This window comes from Mastigoproctus giganteus, chromosome 2 (assembly GCF_048544385.1).
Source record: "Mastigoproctus giganteus isolate SK-2022 chromosome 2, ASM4854438v1, whole genome shotgun sequence".
In the NCBI taxonomy this organism is placed as follows: domain Eukaryota; kingdom Metazoa; phylum Arthropoda; class Arachnida; order Uropygi; family Thelyphonidae; genus Mastigoproctus; species Mastigoproctus giganteus.
In genome coordinates this window covers 223,950,237-223,968,876 of record NC_143576.1, presented here as the reverse complement: position 1 = coordinate 223,968,876, position 18,640 = coordinate 223,950,237, and the positions used below count along the sequence as shown (strand labels likewise).

At 39.5% G+C, this 18,640-nt stretch overlaps 1 protein-coding gene across 4 annotated transcripts in view; it reads left to right on the top strand.

Annotated features, from left to right (window-relative positions):
* Positions 1-17,571, top strand: part of LOC150090172 (uncharacterized) — a 66,449-nt gene extending 48,878 nt beyond the window's left edge. For 2 of the 4 annotated variants that reach the window (XM_090389766.1, XM_090389767.1), the window contains exons 4-5: positions 1,119-1,159; positions 16,607-17,571. In XM_090389766.1, coding sequence (XP_090245892.1) covers positions 1,119-1,159; positions 16,607-17,122 — 557 coding nt within the window. In that variant the 3' untranslated portion in view covers positions 17,123-17,571. The remainder of the gene's footprint in view (positions 1-1,118; positions 1,160-16,606) is intronic. The other 2 variants (XM_090389764.1, XM_090389765.1) reach the window with 1 other exon arrangement.
* The last annotated feature ends 1,069 nt before the right edge of the window (positions 17,572-18,640 follow it).

The window sequence follows — 18,640 nt, the reverse complement described above, 5'->3', positions numbered from 1 at the left end:
ATAAGCTTTTAAGAAAATTGATCACCCTTCTTTGAACCCTCGCTGGATTTCTGTCTTTGTTTAGGCATAGCCTCAAAAAACCTCAATACAATATACCGCATTCGGTCTTACTATCCTCCTATGCGGGAGCTTAAAGACAACGGCACACTCCTCCTCATTTTAAAAAAAGTCCCATAAAACAAATACCATGTTTTTTCTATCTGCCTGTTTAAGCACTGCACAATAAATTCATACCTGATTTTATCAAAACTCTAAATTTTTGTAAGTCTGAACCGCTTTTAATTCCTGGATTTCCATTTTCCGGGATTTCTATTAATCATCCTTTCCATTAGAAACTTTGACAGCTTCTGGACTTTCTCCTCAATGTTATTAAGGAAGATTAGAAACAGGATAGGACTCCTCATTGATCACGCTTCACGCTGGTCCGTTTCTGAAGGCTATAACTACCTTCCGTTCTCTTATCTTTTAGGCAGTATGTGATCCATCGAAGAATCTTACCAGTAATCCCAGTTTTCGTAATAGCCTTAACTTGAAGTCAAGTTAAAAATGTCGAAGTTGCTGCCTGCATCCAACTGTTTATTGACTTCATCACGAATGACGCGAGGAATTTTTATTGACTTATTTTCACAGCGTGACTGAGTCTTTTCTTCCGGAAACTCTGATTTTTCGTTCAGAAAATAGCAAATCGACCACAGAATACTCGCAGTTTAGCTAGAAATAATTTATACAGCACATATGGCACAAGTTTCTGATGCGCCTAAAACCCTACAACAACTAACTAACCATCTCCATGAATAGTTATAAAAGCAGACTTTATTGTTGACAACATGATGGAATTCGATTCTGGCAGCAATAATGTGCTAATCATCCCTTTATACGGCTTTCATGTCATCCGTCAGTACCGTTTTGTTTACAAGTGCAGGCATGTAATTTTGCCGTAAGCCTTATTTCCAAAATATTATCATGATATGAGTAGATCCAAATGATGATAACTCTTACTTTCTGTATATACTGTAAGTCAGCAGCTTTATTTTTATTTTGTGTTATTATTTGTTATTATTATTATTATTATTAGTTATAAATTTTAATATTTAAACAATTTATTATTTATTTTCCAGCTGTGATGCTTCTTCTACGGACCCTTGCCGTGGGGGAAGAAGTAAGTAGAGGTTTCCTTCAGTTTTTTTTTTTTTTTTAAATTAAGAATGCTGGAAACTGAAAATTATGGAATACTATTTCCCTAGGATTGTTAATATAACGAGTTTTTATATTTATACAATGAAGGGGGCTTCTTTGCATTAGCTAAAAAATAAATAAATTAATAATAATAATTTACTGTACTACAAGTACGAACCCCAGGCAGTACTAGAGACCCCAACCCACAAGCTAAACTCGATCCGCTCCATAATAACGGATAAGACAATCCCGCACAACAGACCGGACATAACCCTTGTGGACAAGTAGGAAAAGGCTACCTATCTGATTGACATAGCGGTGCCCAACCCTGGCAACCTCCAGAAAGCGCATGAGGAAAAAATCAGGACGTACACGAATCTAAGACAGGAGATTAAAGAGATGTGGCATATGCAACAAGTAACGACCATCTCGATCATCGTGTCAACCACCGATATGGTGCCAAAGACCCTACATAACAGCCTAGCAGCAATAGGTCTTCCAGCGAACACCAACAAGGAACTCCAGACAGTCCCAATCCTGAACACCTGTAGAATAGTCAGAGAGTTCCTCAACCAACAGTAACACCAGACATAACAACAACCACCCTGTGTACCTGGTAGGAATACCCGTCACGAGGTGGAACTCCCAATCAAGGAGAAACAATATAAGAGCAACAATAATAATAATAATAAAACAGAATATTCATACTATTCCTATTCCCACAAGGTAACCATCCAATTCCACCTTGAACTTTACCAGACTCACTGCTTCTGCGACAACACGGGAGAAAGCTTATTTCAATGTTCGAGAACCCGCTGTCCATAGATGAGCTTCATGGTTCCAATCTCCTGTTATTCCTTGAGATTTTGTATTTGTGCCCGCTGGTTCTTGTTTTATCTACAAAGGAGAACAGACCTTCCATATTCATTTTACTCAACCCGTCGACAGCTGATACACCTCAATTAGACGTCTTAGACGTCTAGTTGTCAAACTATGCACTACATACCTTTTAAGCCGTTCTTCATATGAACATCGATTTGCATTCATCATTCATCTGATCCCCTTTCTTTGAAAGGTCTGGATACCTCACCTTGTTTTAGGTGCAGTCCCGACTGCAACACAATGTTCCAAATGTGGTCTAACCATCGTCTTGTATAGGGAGAAAACGCGTCTTCTTCCTGATAGCAAAGGTCATATAAATCATAGACAGTATACGCCATCTGCTTTCCTAGCCGCTTATTTACACTTCATAGTAAATATATCAGTAAACAGGTGTTGCAATCGTAACACCTAATTCTTTTTCTTCTTGAACCACCTTTGCTCATCGCTCCCTGATTTACAGGAATTTCTGTCTCTGAAATGCATAATATTACATTTAGAAGCATTAAACTTTAGTTGCCTTTTTTCGGACCATATTCGAAAAAAGGCAACATCAGCCAAAAAAAAAAAAAAAAAAACCCTTCCCATTTCACTGATCCATTCGTTCCAAATGTTTGTCTACTTCTGCCTTGAATTTATTTAAGCTATCAACTTCTACAACGACAAACGGAAGTTTGTTCCAGCAGTCAACTACTCGCTGGCTAAAGGCAAATATCCGCACATCTATCTTTTTATTATTATTATTATTATTATTAGCCATATGGTGCAAGGAAGCCTGAGGCTTATGCTGCACTAGCCAAAAAAAAAAAAAAAAAAAAAATTGGATTACCCTGAGTGAGAGAGAGAGAGAGAGAGAGAGAGAGAGAGAGAGAGAGAGAGAGAGAGAGAGAGAGAGAAGTAGAAGGGAATCACCAAGAAAGAGAAGAATGATGATATCCAGCTCAAGACCCTGGGTGTGCCAAGCCCATACTCACCAGATGTGAGCCCCTTACAACTGTCTTTCCTAAGTTTGAATCTATGCCCCTCAGGTTTGTAATCTGAACAAGAGGAAGAATCCCATCAGCATTGAGCCTGCTCAATACATTCAAGGCCTTATACACCTCAATCAGATCGCCTCGCAGGTGTCTAATCTCCAGAAGCTGCAATTTGCAGAACTTAAGCCTTTCTTCGTAAGAGCAACCCTTTGTTCTCCTTACCAGTCTCGTTGCCCTTCTCTGTCCTCGTTCTAACAACTCTACATCCTTCATAAAATGAGGCTTCCAGACCTATATGCAGTACTCTAGGTGTGGCCTGACCATTGCCTTATATATGAGGACATATGTTGTGTCTTATGTAAGGTGGCCCGTGAACATTAGTTCATCTCCGCATTGGTTCTCTGTGATGATATACAGAACTCTGTACAATGGCCAGAAATGAATGTACTGCTTTGTTTGCGTAGTGTGTGTGTGTTGTTGTGGTTTTTTTAGTTGTTTCTGGCAGCTTTGCTACCAGGAATGCTGCTTCCAAGTACTCGTCCACACTACGAGGAGGCGGGCCCAACTATACACGCACTAAACTAAATGTAATATTTCCAACACCCAAAAAAAAAAAAGAGAAAATCCTATGGGTGCAGCAGTCTCCTGTAATCACGTACAGTAGTGAATACCACAAAGAATCCCGCATCCACTGGGGAAAATGTAATACCAGTGGATGCCAGCACTTCCCGTACCCAGGAAGCCCAATTCTGGGTACAAGCAGGTGAAAATTCAGTCTCTAATAAACTGGAGACCAGCGAATCCTACCCCCGAAGGCGCTAGTATTAAAAAGAAAAAAAAAAAAACTGTTCCCAAAGAGACTAGCATAATTAACAATTTTCGAAAAAAATATTTGAATGGACAAAATATTATTACGTTTAAAAAAAATAAAAATAATGAAATAAAATAAACAAATAATAATAATAATAAATTGAATTAGATAAAATGTTAAAAAAATAATGATTATTATAAAAGAAAGAGAAATAAAATAATTAAGGAAAGAAAAAAAAGGGACAGAAAGAGTAATAAAAGTTAGGGAAATAATCCTAAGGAAATAATGATGCTGAACTTCAACACAGGAAGGCCGTAAGAATAGTTTTGTTGAGTACAGAAGTCAGCTCAGTAATCTGCGTCGTCTGTTAAAAACGTGTGTGGCAAATTCCGCATATGTGCAACCGAGCTAAATTTCTTCGAAAAAACATGACCTGACTCAAATTGTTAACCACCCTTCCCACCTTCAAGTTATCATCAAACTTTGACAGCTTCCCTTGACTACCCTCGTCAGTATCATTTATGAATTTACATTATAGCAGAGGTTCCAACAGCAAGCCCTGAACGACCCATTTGGTCACCCTGAAAAGTAGTCATTCATAACCACCCTCTGTTCCTATCTTTTAGTCCCTATCTTGCCAGTAGCTCCAACTTCTTCCAGTTTATATAGCAATCTTGCATGAAAGGCGGGATCAAAAGCTTTACAAAAGTCAAAATTGTTACCTGATTAACAGTTGGATAGATAACAACTGATGTAATTGTTATCTGTCCAACTGTTTAATGACTTCATCATAGCAATTTACCAAGTTGGTCAGGTATGACCTTCCCTTAACAAACCTATTCCGGGATCTATTGAGAATTACATTCCTATCGAGATCGTCCTAAATCGAATCCTTAACCGCAAACTCCATGATAATCTTGCCACAAAAGTTAAATTCAGTGGCCTATAATTACTCAACTCCTCTTCAAGCACTACCTTTGTGGATTGGAGATACATTAACACTTCTCTATTCAAGCGTATCTTCCTAAAATCTAATCACACTCATTAAAATTCCCAACGGGAATACACTCTAATGCAGCCTTTTTTAAATTATATACACCATCTTTTCCTGGAACCTTGCCCTCTTTTAATCTCAGCAGCCTATCGACAAACTCTTCTGTGAGATCATTATATCTCTTATTTTACGGGAACATGACTCCACCCACATCGGGTGGAAAGATCTGAGTTCGTAATTTTGCAGTCGATGACAGAAGGAATTTTTAAGGATATTTTTCCTCAGGCAATGGTAGCATGGCTTTTTCTCCCAGAAACTCGTGCTTTTCGTCTAGCAAACGACCACAGAACACACAATTTACAGACAATACACACCGAGCAACATGGCCTTAGTCGCCAATGCTCCTAAAACCCAACAACAACAGCATATTTCGAGAAAACATGTTGGGGATATCGGAGATTACGCTTAAATCTGTAAGCTTTCCTCGTGAGTAAAATTGGATGCAAGCACACACAACTTCCCCTGCTTTCGCCATAGCTGGATGTGAATTTATTAATTTCATGATTGTTTTAAGCAAGACTAGCGAAGTAAAACTAAACCGTAAATTACTTAATAATTACCGTGGGTGGAGAGATTTATTATTAGTTCCAAATTTACTTCCTAGTAATATGTAAATTGGGAGAGAATTTACTTCCTACTGATACCTGCAGGGTTGAAAACAGAGCAAGACAGGCAGTATAATCAGGAAATGAATAAAAACTGTACTTCTATAATTAGGGGAAACCTGATTTTCTGGATTTCATAACCATTTTCCTTTGTTGTTCATACAAAGGAGGGCTGATCTGATTTCATCCAGTATAAATATGAAGACAGAGAGGTACAACATTACAAACAAAGTGCGCACATAAATATATGAACTTCGAGTCGTATTAGAATTGGCAATTAGTTCCCTGTCACCTGATGAGGATAAATTTGACAAGAGAAAATCGGAAGAGAAAAAAAAACATTAATATTTTACACAGACAAATAAAACAATAGCTGCTACTATTTGAATTGTCCTCTTGGATCAAAAATTACATCTGACCACTGAGATGTGACTACCAGGTCAGGAGTAGGTGCCTGTTTAATTTTTGATTAGTTTCTGTACGTAGGGTAAAATCTGGATATTTGGTTGTTATTGTGTTTTAGGAGCATTAGTGACTAAGACCATAATCTTGTTCTTAGGACAAGACTACACCCTGTGTAGTCTTGTCCTAAGAACAATTCCAGAGAACAAATAAATCCTTCTGTGTCTACAGTTAGTTACTGTAGTTAATACCATTATATACATTCCAAATTATTACTAACATAAGAAAACAAAATTTAGTTTCTAAGTTAAAAGCTGTTTGACCTAGTAAGGTTGAAATAAGTTCACGAATACATCAGTCTACTGCCCACTTCTAGAATTAGTGAACAAGGTGGGTCTTCTTTTAAATGCCTTGAATGCCGCAAAGTTCTCGGCATCTTGAATCAAAATATTGAGGTTGTCAGTCCTATTAGGTTGAGTGCTATTAAATAGTTCTTGTCTGAAGTCGTCATAAGCCGGGAAATAAACAGAACATGCCTCCAATCTTCTACTGTCCCACAGAAACACGAAGGGTCGGGTTCAAGTCCAAATTTACATAATTTATCCCGTAGTGAACCATGTCCAGTAATTAAATATGACCTTGTTATTGAAGGGTAAAACCATCCCATAACTTTCTTATTTACAGGAAACGTTGCATCTTCAATGAACTCCCTGGTAGTGAGTCCTGTTTCACTGGATTGCCATCTGTATTTCCACTTCTCGGTGAATTTTGTCCAAAGATTAATTTTCTCCTGCCGAATGTCCGTGGCCGGATTACTTACAATGTCGAGGATTTGAGTTGCCAAAAGTTAGAAATCATGCCTCGGTATGCCACATAAAGGTTGTTCGGAATACAGCCTGAGATCACTTGTAATGCATTGGTTGACGTTCTTCTGCAGCATCTGTTTGTTGCCAATGGTCAATTGGGTGTTGATCGCTGTAGACAGTGTTACTTTTTCAACGCAGATTTTCCAAGGTGGACTTCGACTAAACGTTGTAGATGCCACCAAAACAAGTACACACACATTCACAGATAGTATATCTTTTATTGCCTTTTATTGCTTGCAAGTGAAGCTGTACAATTAAAAGAATTTCTTACGCAGAATGCGATGGTTGCAAATAGAAAGTGTTTGTATATTTGTAAATATGTAATAAAAATGTATGCAATAAATAAAAAAATAAAAAAAGTCGGAACCAAGTGGCCTAAGTCGTGAATGCTAGAATGAAGATCTATTTATAATTTCGCAGTTATTTTCTTAAATATCAGACTTGTGGTGAAAGATACTTCAGAAATATACTGGTGTGCAAAATTTAAGGACCAGTCAGGTTTTCACCTGTAGCTTCTCATAGGAGTGGTCTGGATATGGGAAAAGCATACCAAAGGAACTTCGTGAGGTACAGAAATGATAAAGGAAACAACACCAACACAACAACAACGGAAACAAAACAGTACAGAGGGACTTTATTCAAAAATGGCAACATAGCACTGGCTGCCATGACACGAATGCATCACTGCCAAAGATGGAACAAAGGGAAGAGGTAGTCCTCAATAGGAGTTATGGCCACCCCTAATGTCGATGCAAACTTTGTACCGCCTGTCCAACTTAGAACAGTGTTGTTGATAAGTTCTTGCGGTAACATCGTCCATTCCTCTGTCAGCGCCATCTTTAGCTGGTGAACATTTTCTGGTGTGGACGTGCCGCTAGGCGTCTCCCCAGAGCTTCCCATATGTGTTTGATGGGATTAGATCGGTGGAACGAGCAGGCCAATCCGTACGAACAATGTCCTCACTTTCCAAAAGCATATCAACAGCTGCATTGCGATGGGGTGTGGGTGGCGTTATCATCCATAAACAAGAACTCGGGGCCAATGGCACCTCGGAACAGACGCACATAGGGAAGGATTACTTCAGTACAGTAGCGTGCGCCGGTTACAGTACCACCTTCCAGTATCTGGAGTTGTGTACGTCCATCCAAGATAACGCCTCCCCAGACGAGAACACCTCAACCGCCATATCGATCCCTTTCAGTGAGTTTGCGGGATGATACCGTGTGCCAACCTCTCGCCAGATTAGCCGATGTACAGAATCGCTGCTGAGACTGATCTGCTCTCATCAGTAAAGAGTACCTTAAGTAAATATTTTGTGGTTGTAACCTTTAGAAATAGTGCTGGTCCTTAAGTTTTGCACACCACTGTATTAAATGAATACTAAAATTTAAATGGTCTTTCAATGACTTAAAGTAAAATGTGTACTTGGGAAAGGGGACACTTGTATTCATAAATGGACAGACCGTGTTTCAGTTTGCCATATCGGCTCGTTCCTTTCCCATTAATCTATAAATCAGGATATTTGGATTAAATTGTGATGTTTAAAATGGATCAAGTAATAACTTTGCTTATTTGTTTATAATATTTAAAGAAAAAAAGAAAGAATTTGCTAATGGTTTATCGCCATTAGTAAATTAGTAAGTGATTACTATGAAAAAACTGACTACATCGAAGAGAATGTTTCTTCTATGGTTAAAGCATTTCTCCAAGCACCAAGAAAAACGCTGTTGATTATGGTTGGAAATCGATCACGTTATTCCTAATCACCCATAGAATACGGCCAAGAAAATCAAATCGAACTTCTTTACTTGCCACAACACAAAACTGATATTTCTCCACCCCTTGACCACTGTGTTTCAGCTTGGTATAAAGCTGAACAATAGTGATGCTGTTGAACTGTCATATTAGAGCCATCTGAAAACCAACTCGCCCATCCATATGTATTATGACTATAAATTGCGTGTTCTCTGATCGATTTGCCTGTTTTGCTGGATAAAAAACACCAGTTTCCGAGGAGGATGGCCACGCCTGAGACCGACTAACTCAGCCACGGCGTAAAAAAAAAAAACAAAAAAAACGCAAAGTTCCTGGTGTCATTGAAGTGCTTTTCCACTAAATGTGAGGAAGACCATGATTATACCCGTGCAGACAAAGAACGTTAGTAAAAGGTTTGAACGTACTAGGATCAAACCATCGAATATGTCATTCGGATGAAAACTTTGTCTCATTTAATGCCATTAAACCAGAAGATGTAAGGCTTAACAACACTTATGAAGTTGAAAAGATAAACGTACTGCTATCTGTGATTAATGTAAACAATGCACGTGCAGCTAAAGTTCCTCTGGTGAACGAAAACACAATCATGAGACAGGACCCTGAAATAGTATTATATCTAAATAGATCGGATGAAACATTCCTTTCACAGGCAATAAAACAGTTTTTTCGTTTTCTTATAACAGTTCAAGGTTAGTATTTGTTGTTTCCTATAATAAATTATAATTCTCAAGTAAGTGAAAATATGCACTTGAAGTGCTAATGATCAAAATATCTCGACCTGAGCCAATGTTTATCAGATGCTGTGTATTTTTCTCTAATTCTTAATATATTTTTGCATTCAAGTAATGGTTTTGTTATTTCAAATTCCAGATAGCAAACAACAAAGTGAAGTTTAAATAAAAATTAATTTAATTGCTTTAATTTGTTTTTAGACTGTTTAACTTATCATTGACTTAACTGCTGGAATTCAGTGTATTACAGCAAAACATAAGAGCATAGAAGACTAATATATAAAGATTTGAACTTAAATTTTTTATGTGAGGTATTTACTGTTTTGAATCTGGTCTATTGTTTTCTAAATTATTTTATTTTGGCTAGTTCGTCGGTTTCAGATGAAGTGGAGTGTAAAAACTTTACTGTCTTTTCTTTCTGTATACAGTACTCTAGGTGTGGCCTGACCATTGCCTTATACAAGGGGATAATCACCTCCTTATCCCTGCTGGAAACATTCCTGTATATCATTGACAAGACACCATGAGCTACTCTTGCAGACCGTTTGCACTGCTCAGAAAACTTCATATCTGCCTGCACAATTACCCCCAGGTCCCTTTCATTCTCTACCACTGTCAGTGTAGTACACAAAATCACCACAAACAAACTCCCCAGGGGGGGGGAGTGAACACCGCTACAGAAACCCCGCAGGGAAACCTAACCACCACCTGGAGGGACTCAGTCTCAAACATCTTAAACAACGTTTTTCATCCAAACATTAATCCAACAACAACAACTGAGCAGCATGAGATCTGCAGAGAAAATGAAACCTATTGGACTGGACAAGTTGAACCGAAGTTCACACAGGAAGACCTCCTAGCCGCAGCAGCTCTTATCAAAGGGAAAAAATGTCCGTGGCCTGACTTGTTCGAGCCTGAGATTGTGAAGAAGGTTGTGGAGCTTTCCCCGGAGCTATTGCTGCACCTATTCAATCTCTGCCTACACACTAGCACCTTCCCTGATGACTGGAAAGTTGCAAATATGAAACTGATCCTTAAAAATCCGACAAAACCACCACATCTACCAAGTTCATACAGACCCATTGCCCTATTGTCCGTATGCAGCAAGCTCCTAGAGCGTCTCCTCCATGTACGGATCCAAAGCCACTAGGAGAAAGCAAACCTAATATCACCAAACCAATATGGTTTCAGACCAGGACGTTCCACGGTTGATGCTCTACAGGCACTGCTCACTGAGGCCCGCCAAGCAGACAGGAAATACTTCCTGATGATTACAATTGATTTCGCGGGAGCGTTCGACACTCTTTGGTGGCCGAGCGTCCTCCGCAGACTCAGGCAAGTAAATGTACCGGACAATTTGTTCAATATCATGAAAAGCTACCTCTCAAATAGGGTGATCACAGTAAATGCACCTTATCAGAAACTCACAAGACGGATACACCGTGGCTGCCCCCAGGGCTCGGTCCTGGGGCCGACCTTATGGAACATGGTGATGGACGAATTTCTATGCCTTGACCTCGGGGAGGTTCGTTCACAAGCCTTTGCTGATGACCTCATCCTGATGGTGACTGCAAATTCCAGGGCCCAGCTTGAGACCTTGGCAAACCATGCACTCCAAATCCTCCAGGACTGGGCAAAAACACACTGCTTGACCATATCACCATCAAAAACAAACTCTCTGCTTCTTAAAGGAACTCTCTGTATTACAAGACCACCACAGATTAAAATTGGAAACAAGACCATAAAGTTGTCAGAGCAACTGAAATATCTTGGCATAGTACTAGACAGAAAACTCTCCTTCCAAGCTCATCTCAAATACATCAGAACCAAAGTGAGAAACTATACTTCCATGGTTGCTAGGATATCCCGTCGGGACTGGGGTCTCAGCAAGCGAACCCTCTCGTTGTATTACAAGGCTATCTTCATCCCAGTGATTACGTATGCAGCCGGAATTTGGTTTGGCAAGGCTACGACTGCAGTAAACAGACGAATCCTGGATTCCACTCAACGCACGGTCCTGCTCTCCATCTCTCGTGCCTGCTGCACTGTGAGTACTCACCCCCTCCAGGTCCTGGTGGGGGCCCTCCCCTTCGACCTGGAGGTGGTGAGAAATGGAATGTTGTATCATCTTTCTAAGGGCGTGTCTCAGACCTGCTTGGGATTCGAGCTGAATCTTACCAACAACCAAAAATTTGAGAAGAGGAGACTTCAAGCACACATGCAGCGGGTGTGGCAGGACCGTTGGACAAATTCAACCAAGGGGGAAATCACCAGGAGATTCATCCCAGATGTTAGCAGAATCTATCCAAAATCTCATTATGGTTTTCTCCGGGCCTGTATGCCACGTATTTGCTTACTGGCCATGGTTCAATAAAGGTAAAACTAACAACCTTTGGCCTAGAAGAGGACCCAACATGCACCTGTGGAGGAATTGAGGACTGGGATCACCTCATGCACGAGTGCCCCCCTCTACAATGACCTCCGCTGCCAGCTTATCACAAAGCTGACTTATATACCAAAAGGCAAAGAAAACCACTTACTGGATACTAGGGAAGAGTATCAAGCTCTCACCAACTACGCACAGCAGCTTTTCTTGAGGAGAAGACAACTAATTGCAGCAACATGATAACCCTCTCTTAAATGAACCCAGGGACCCTGATGGTACTGGAACAAGGCAGCTAAACTTGACCAGCATTACCATCATTGGTGTGAACTACCATACATTCTCCAAAAGGTCACCCACCAAAGATAACTACGAAATAACTACCTTTGAATAGAGACAACCCACAAATTAAGACAATCTAAGAAAGACAAAAGGTTCTTATACTTCTGGACTTGTCTCTCACGGATGTGACCAATAAGACAATCTCCTAGATAAAGACTGACAACGCCACTGGCGTGCCATTAGATGTCAACTGCTTTTCTTGGCCAACTAGCATTCCGAACCAGGTACCCTAACTTGGTTCACTTTAATACCCCCTCCCCCGGTAGGGAGAGGGAGGGGACGGGTTTCTGTGTCCTCCACCTCCCTGCTACCCCCTTTTTTTCTCCTGGTGGAGCCAGTCCCCACTGACCTTTCTGGGGTTGCCTTCCCTATCATCCCCATATTTCTATCTGTCCCCCCCTTCCTCAGTCTTCATCCCTACTCTAACTAAATATGCATTTTATTTTATTTTATCATTGTTATTATTTTTTATTTTTTTTTTTTCTTATTATTTTTTTATTTTTATTTATTTATTTATTTTTTTATTATTATTATTATTTTTTTTTTAGGCCCTTGCCACTGAAATCTTAGGAAATTAGGTGGCAGGGCCTGCCAGAGTAATTACTTCTAATGCGATCCCTCTATGCCTGACCTGCCTCCTCGGGGTTAAGTGTGGGCAACGGGGGGTCCCACTAGGGGCCCAACGGCTAAAAGGTCAGAGGAACAACACAACATGACACTACACAACATAAACCTTACACTTTTTAAAATCTCTGGCATTCACAGTGTTCTGTGTTTCACAAACAGAGTACACAACACGGAGATGGGGGAAACCCCTTGGGCCGTTAGACAATGAACACTTTACACTTTGTCAGTGTAGTACCACAGAGTTGATACGTTGCTCTGGGGTTGCTGTTTCCCATATGTAGTACTTTACATTTGTCAATGTTAAACTTCATTTGCCACCTCTCAGCCCATCTGCTCAACCTTTCTAGATCCTGTTGCAGCAGTGTACTGTCATTAGTGTACATCAACAACCCTGCCAACCTTCGTATCGTCTGCAAACTTGCCTTATAGCCTTAGTTGCTTTGGTGCTAAACACGCACAGAATACGTGTGAGATATGCTAATCATATTTAATGTGGCTACATTAGTGTAAACAACAATAATATAATGAAAAAAAAAAGCTTCAATAAAAGATAAGGTAATAATTAATTGGTTTAAATGAGCACGAATGGAATACGCTTTTAAAATTTAATACACATTTCCACATTTCAAGCTTGGATAAGAACTGCAGCAACGGTAATTTTATACCTATAGGAAACTGGCATTGCACGTGCTAGTTGGTGATGATAAAGTCCAATGGAGCTTCTGACACTGTCACTATCTGGAGTTCTCTCTCCTGGTTTGTGCTTTGGATCATTGCTCTTTGTTCTTGGAACAATTAATCCCATGCGGTACATTGGCATTCGGAACAATTCCACTGTTCCTAAATTAGAGGGGGCTAAATAGCCAGATTTTTCAACAAAGGCGAGGCCTCATTTACGGGATTCCTAGTTGCGCAGTTGCTGGAAGGTCCATGCGACTTGGTTTTTAAGACGTCTAAATCTATGTGCACCAGGGTGCGATATTACTAAACGCGGTCCTGCAAACAAAGTGCCTTTGTGGCTAGCACAGTGGTTGTGATCATCGTTCTTTTCACATCTGATGTAAATGGCCGGCTTCGATTCCGTCAGTAATGTGAGAAACCTTTATAGTCTTTTTTTTCACTTGCTGCCTTAGGCAGTCTCAGGCAAGGATAAAGAGGTTTTTCCTCCCGGAAACTCGGGATTTTCGTCCAGTTAAACAAGTAAACCGAGCAGAGCACGCATGCAAATTATGTACATAATACACACGGGTGGTTGAGATTGTTCTCGGGTTACCCTAATGTGACAATTTTTAAGTGTAAATAGGGTTGCCCTTAGATATTTTAATTACCGTTAGTTTTTAATTCTTTTAATTAGTTTCATTTCTTTTTTTTTTTTGGTTTAGAGTTAGAAATATTTGCTTTATATATGTATTTTTTCGGTTCTTTCCCCACACTCTTCTAATTTCCCCTATTACTTTTTGTGTGGGATAAATATCACGGCCATACAGCCTTGAAGAGCTTAAACTAGATGTCATCTATGACCTTTTAAATATGTATCCAGTTCCGTTTAACAGGTTTCCGCCCATCACGAAATTTATTCCTAGATTTATTGCGCTGGTGGCCTTAACAGCCAACTGAGTCATGTGTGTAACTTTAGCTTATTTCAATACCTCCATATATTTCAATGATTCCCACTTGTTAATTCCCATTACAAACAAGATTCCCATCTTGTTTGTAATGGGACACAACGTGACTGAGTGAGTCGATCTCAGTGGAGGGTAGTATGGTTTTTTTTATTCACTGAAACTCGGGTTTTTCGTCCAGCAAACAAATAATTGACCACAGAACACAACTGCAATTATGGCCTTCATTGCTAATGCCCATAAAACCCTATTATAACAACAACCAGTATATATCATGTGATGTACGTTAATATGAATACGAAACCAGTATACCAATTTTATTGCTATGGCCAAAACCTTTGCTAATTCTATTATTTCGAATTAGCAAATGTCATATAAAGCCATATAATAAGTTTGTATTATTTAATAGTGCCCAATCTGTGATATGGAGAAAGAAGTTAAGCTTATTAATTTTTTTTTTAGAGGCAAAAATACTCATTTCGTAACCACCCATTGCCGCAGTAAATGAGACTTCAGAAAAAGCTCTTATTCTAAAAATTTCCATGACAAAATAAGGGAAAATCCAGAGATTTTAGTCATCTCATAAATTATGGAAAGGTGTGTCAGAGTTTCAACTTTCCTTGCACTAAGATAATTTACAAACAGTGGCCTTCAATGAACTTATAAGCAAATCATGCCACGGATGATAAATTATAAAGTAGGTGTAACTGCATCCCGTTCTAAATAGAGATAAGTAATGAATGTGTAGTTAATGCAACACTATGTGTTTCTTTTACCTAAACGCAGCACTTTTGTGCATCCAGACTTTTTTGCAAAAACGTTTAGTATAGTTCTGGTTTATTTCTACACTCATTGATCAAAATATCAAAAAACCCTTCTGCAATTGGCTTCAACAGATAAAAGTACAGTATGCAGATATAAGTTCCTTGGTATTAGATAAATATTGTATTCTTTCCTGGGGCTTCTTAGTGATCCGGTCATGGGAAGGACAAGTGATCTTTCCGATTTTCAGTGATGTTGTTGGAGCACGTTTAGCAGGATCCACAGTTGAGAAAACAAAGGAAATCACTGCCGAAAGCAACCATCTCAAAAGTATACGATGAGTGGAAGACGAAAAGAGAATGCAGCTTTCAAAGGAAGACATGCGGCAGAAAATCGGTACTCCAAGAACGAGATCGCAGAAATTTAAAAGGAATGTGCTTCAGAAGAGAAGGTCCGATCCAGTGTGCAGAAAATGACGGGGAAATTCTATTTAGGCGAAGAAAGACCCATTTCCAACGGATTTATGTGACCGGAGTTGAAGACTGTAGGGGATTTGGTAGCCGTGTGCCTGTACGAAGCCACTTTCTGTAAAAAACCATACGAATCGACTGGGGTAGTGCGGCTAACGCCAAGAGTGGACTGAAAAATAGTGGAAAAGATCATGTGGTCTGTCGTGTCTCGATTTACACTTTTTTGCACCAATGGTAGGTTGAAAGCGTGGTGTGAGTCTCAAGAATCGCATTCAGACGGTCTCGTGTTCACCACTCAAGCGGTTGGAGGAAGTATCATGGTATGGAGTATGTTCTGTTAGTGCCGACTGGGTCCACTCATGCCGGTAGAAGGTTGTCTTATCGGATCAACTTCACCTTACAGTATTTCATTTTTATCTAAATTTCGATGGATTCTTTCAAGACGACAACGCATCTATTCACCGTACAAAAATTTTATCTGAATGGTTCGAGGATCCACCCTGACCGACTAATTCTCTATATCTGAATCCAATTGAGTATTTCTGGGACATGTTGAAAAGGGCAGTTTGGCTTCGCAGTTCTCTATATCGACCACAATATGGCAGCTGACAAATAACCTGCTAGAAGAATGGTCAAATCTGGAACTGGACCCCTTCAGACACCTAGTGGAATCCATGCCACGAAGTGTACGGCTATAATTCGGGCAAAAAGGTGGCCCTACTAAATACTGAAGGTTTCTAGTTTTTCGGCCAGTGAATGTAGTATTTAACAATATTCACATTTCGTCAGCTTTGTCTATTAGTTTGTTAGCCTTCCAATTCTGGCGATCGTTTTTAGTCTATGTGAAATTATTTTGAATATTACGAATGCATATTCAAATTGATATTTTGTAATTTACGAATTGAATATATTGAGGTTAAAGAACTCTCAATGACAAGTTGTGTCTACTCAAATCTATGGCATAGATATGAAAGAAATATCTTTAAAAAAACTCTTTAGATTTTTTAAATTTAATATTCACCTATTGATTTTAAATAAGGAACAGTAACCTACCTTAGCAATTTTACTTTACACCAAATACATGCAGTATCAATTTATTTCTAACTGGGTGCATTCTTTCTTTCAGGAAAGCTCTAAGATGTACATGGACGCCTGTGCCAAACAAGAGCTGTTTGCTAGTGTTCCACCTCTCAATTTTACATGCAGCGACAAGACAGCTGGTGGGTATTATGCCGATGTGGAGACGGGATGTCACATTTTCCACTTGTGTGCTCCTAGTAACGTTGCTTTGCTCACTGACCATCCCTTTTGTTGCCATCCAGAACTGGTGTTCGATCAAAGATTTCTAGTGTGTGATCGACCGGAAAATGTAGACTGTTGGGATTCCCCTCATTATTATGATGATCAGTTTCAAGGTCATGTTCACAGTGACAGTGAACCCAGAGACACTTACAGCGAGAACCAAGGTGATTCTCACAGCAATGACAGCACAGAACAACCGAATGAACACGATAAAGTTCAAGTACCAGAAATACCTCCTCCTCAACCACCAGCAGAATTAACGAACCAAAGCGGACAAGGTCTGAATACTCAACCACCAGGGAAAACGATAACACTACCCCCAGCTTTCAGACAACCTTGATGGCCTCTATTTAAGTAAATTTTCCAGATTGGACCCATTTGTCATCCGAGTTAAAAAAGCCGACCGATTAGATTTACAAATCTGTGTGATAATCTTGAATTGATGCATATTTACACATCCACAAAAGCAAAAATCATCCCATAATTTGGGACAATAATACCTGAAATTTTTTTTACTATATTGCTTTTGATATTGTTTAATGTATAAGTCAGCTGCGACCAGTTGAAAGCATCATACAATGTCGAAAACATTGTATTATTATTATTTCAATTTTATTGGACACACAAACACACCATTCCTATTGGCACTTTAAGTTAATAACGTACATTCTTCAACTGAATATAAATAATTTTATCCAAACAACATTAAATTACTTTATTCCCAAATAGTGCCAATGAATGTTTCAGATGTTGAGAATCAAGAAACATTTTTTCGACCAAATTTCGCAGTTAACTGTACGTCGAATCAGTGAGCTGTATACTGATCTTGCTATTGGTTATTAAAAAGAAAAACCATCTGCTTGAAGAGTGTTTGTTTGAATATCTCAAAAAACGAAATCCCACCAACACACTTGTGGAAGAAATATCTTTATTACACGAAATAAAATTAGATATACAGAAAAAAAATTCAAATTGATAGCCTTGAGTAGCATGCGTGTTTAAATCAACATGGCTCCACAAAATTATGAATTCTATTGCCAATTGAATTGTTACTGCTCGACAAAATTCACAGAAAAAAATGTTTTTCATGAATATTTTATCGTGAACTGTGTCGCCGAAGGCGAATAGTTGATATAATAGGCATCCTGACATGCAAATTCCGAGTATCCAATAGAATCTACCATCTTACAGAGTCAAAAAATGCAAATTATTCATGCCTCTAAAAACACGGGTTGGGGCCACATCATTTCATTCCCATTTTTGAGTTGCTCAATGGGATAGCCATATATCCATTACTCAGGATGGCAAATCATCATCGTTTAGGTGATTCTTTGAGATGGCAGGCCGTTGGACGACTTGAAGCCACGCAGGTGGCACGTTGGCTTAATGTATCACGTAGTATCGTCTCAGCACTATAGAAGTAGTTTCAGGAGACAGGAACCATTACAAGAAGAGTTGGCCAAGGTCGCCCGAGGGCTACGTCAACCAGAACAGGCTGTTATCTGGCTCTAACAAGACCGTACCCTACTACGTCCTGTCATCAACACTCTCTCTCTTCAGGTTGCTGCAGCAACAGGTGAAAACATTTCCAACCGCATTGTGTTAAGAAGGCTCAATTCAAGTAGACTACACAGGGAAGCCAGTGGTTTGTATCCCATTAACCACCGCAGAGCTTGTCGAAATTGGTGCCATGAACATGTGACTTGGAGCCCTGACAAATGGGGTACAGTGCTGTTCTCTGATGAGTCCCGTTTCTTTAGCCTAAAAATTCTAGAACGTTATTTCATCTGGAGACAACAAGGAATGCAGTACCATCCCTCCAACATCAGAGAAAGGGACACTTATGGTGGAGGCGGTG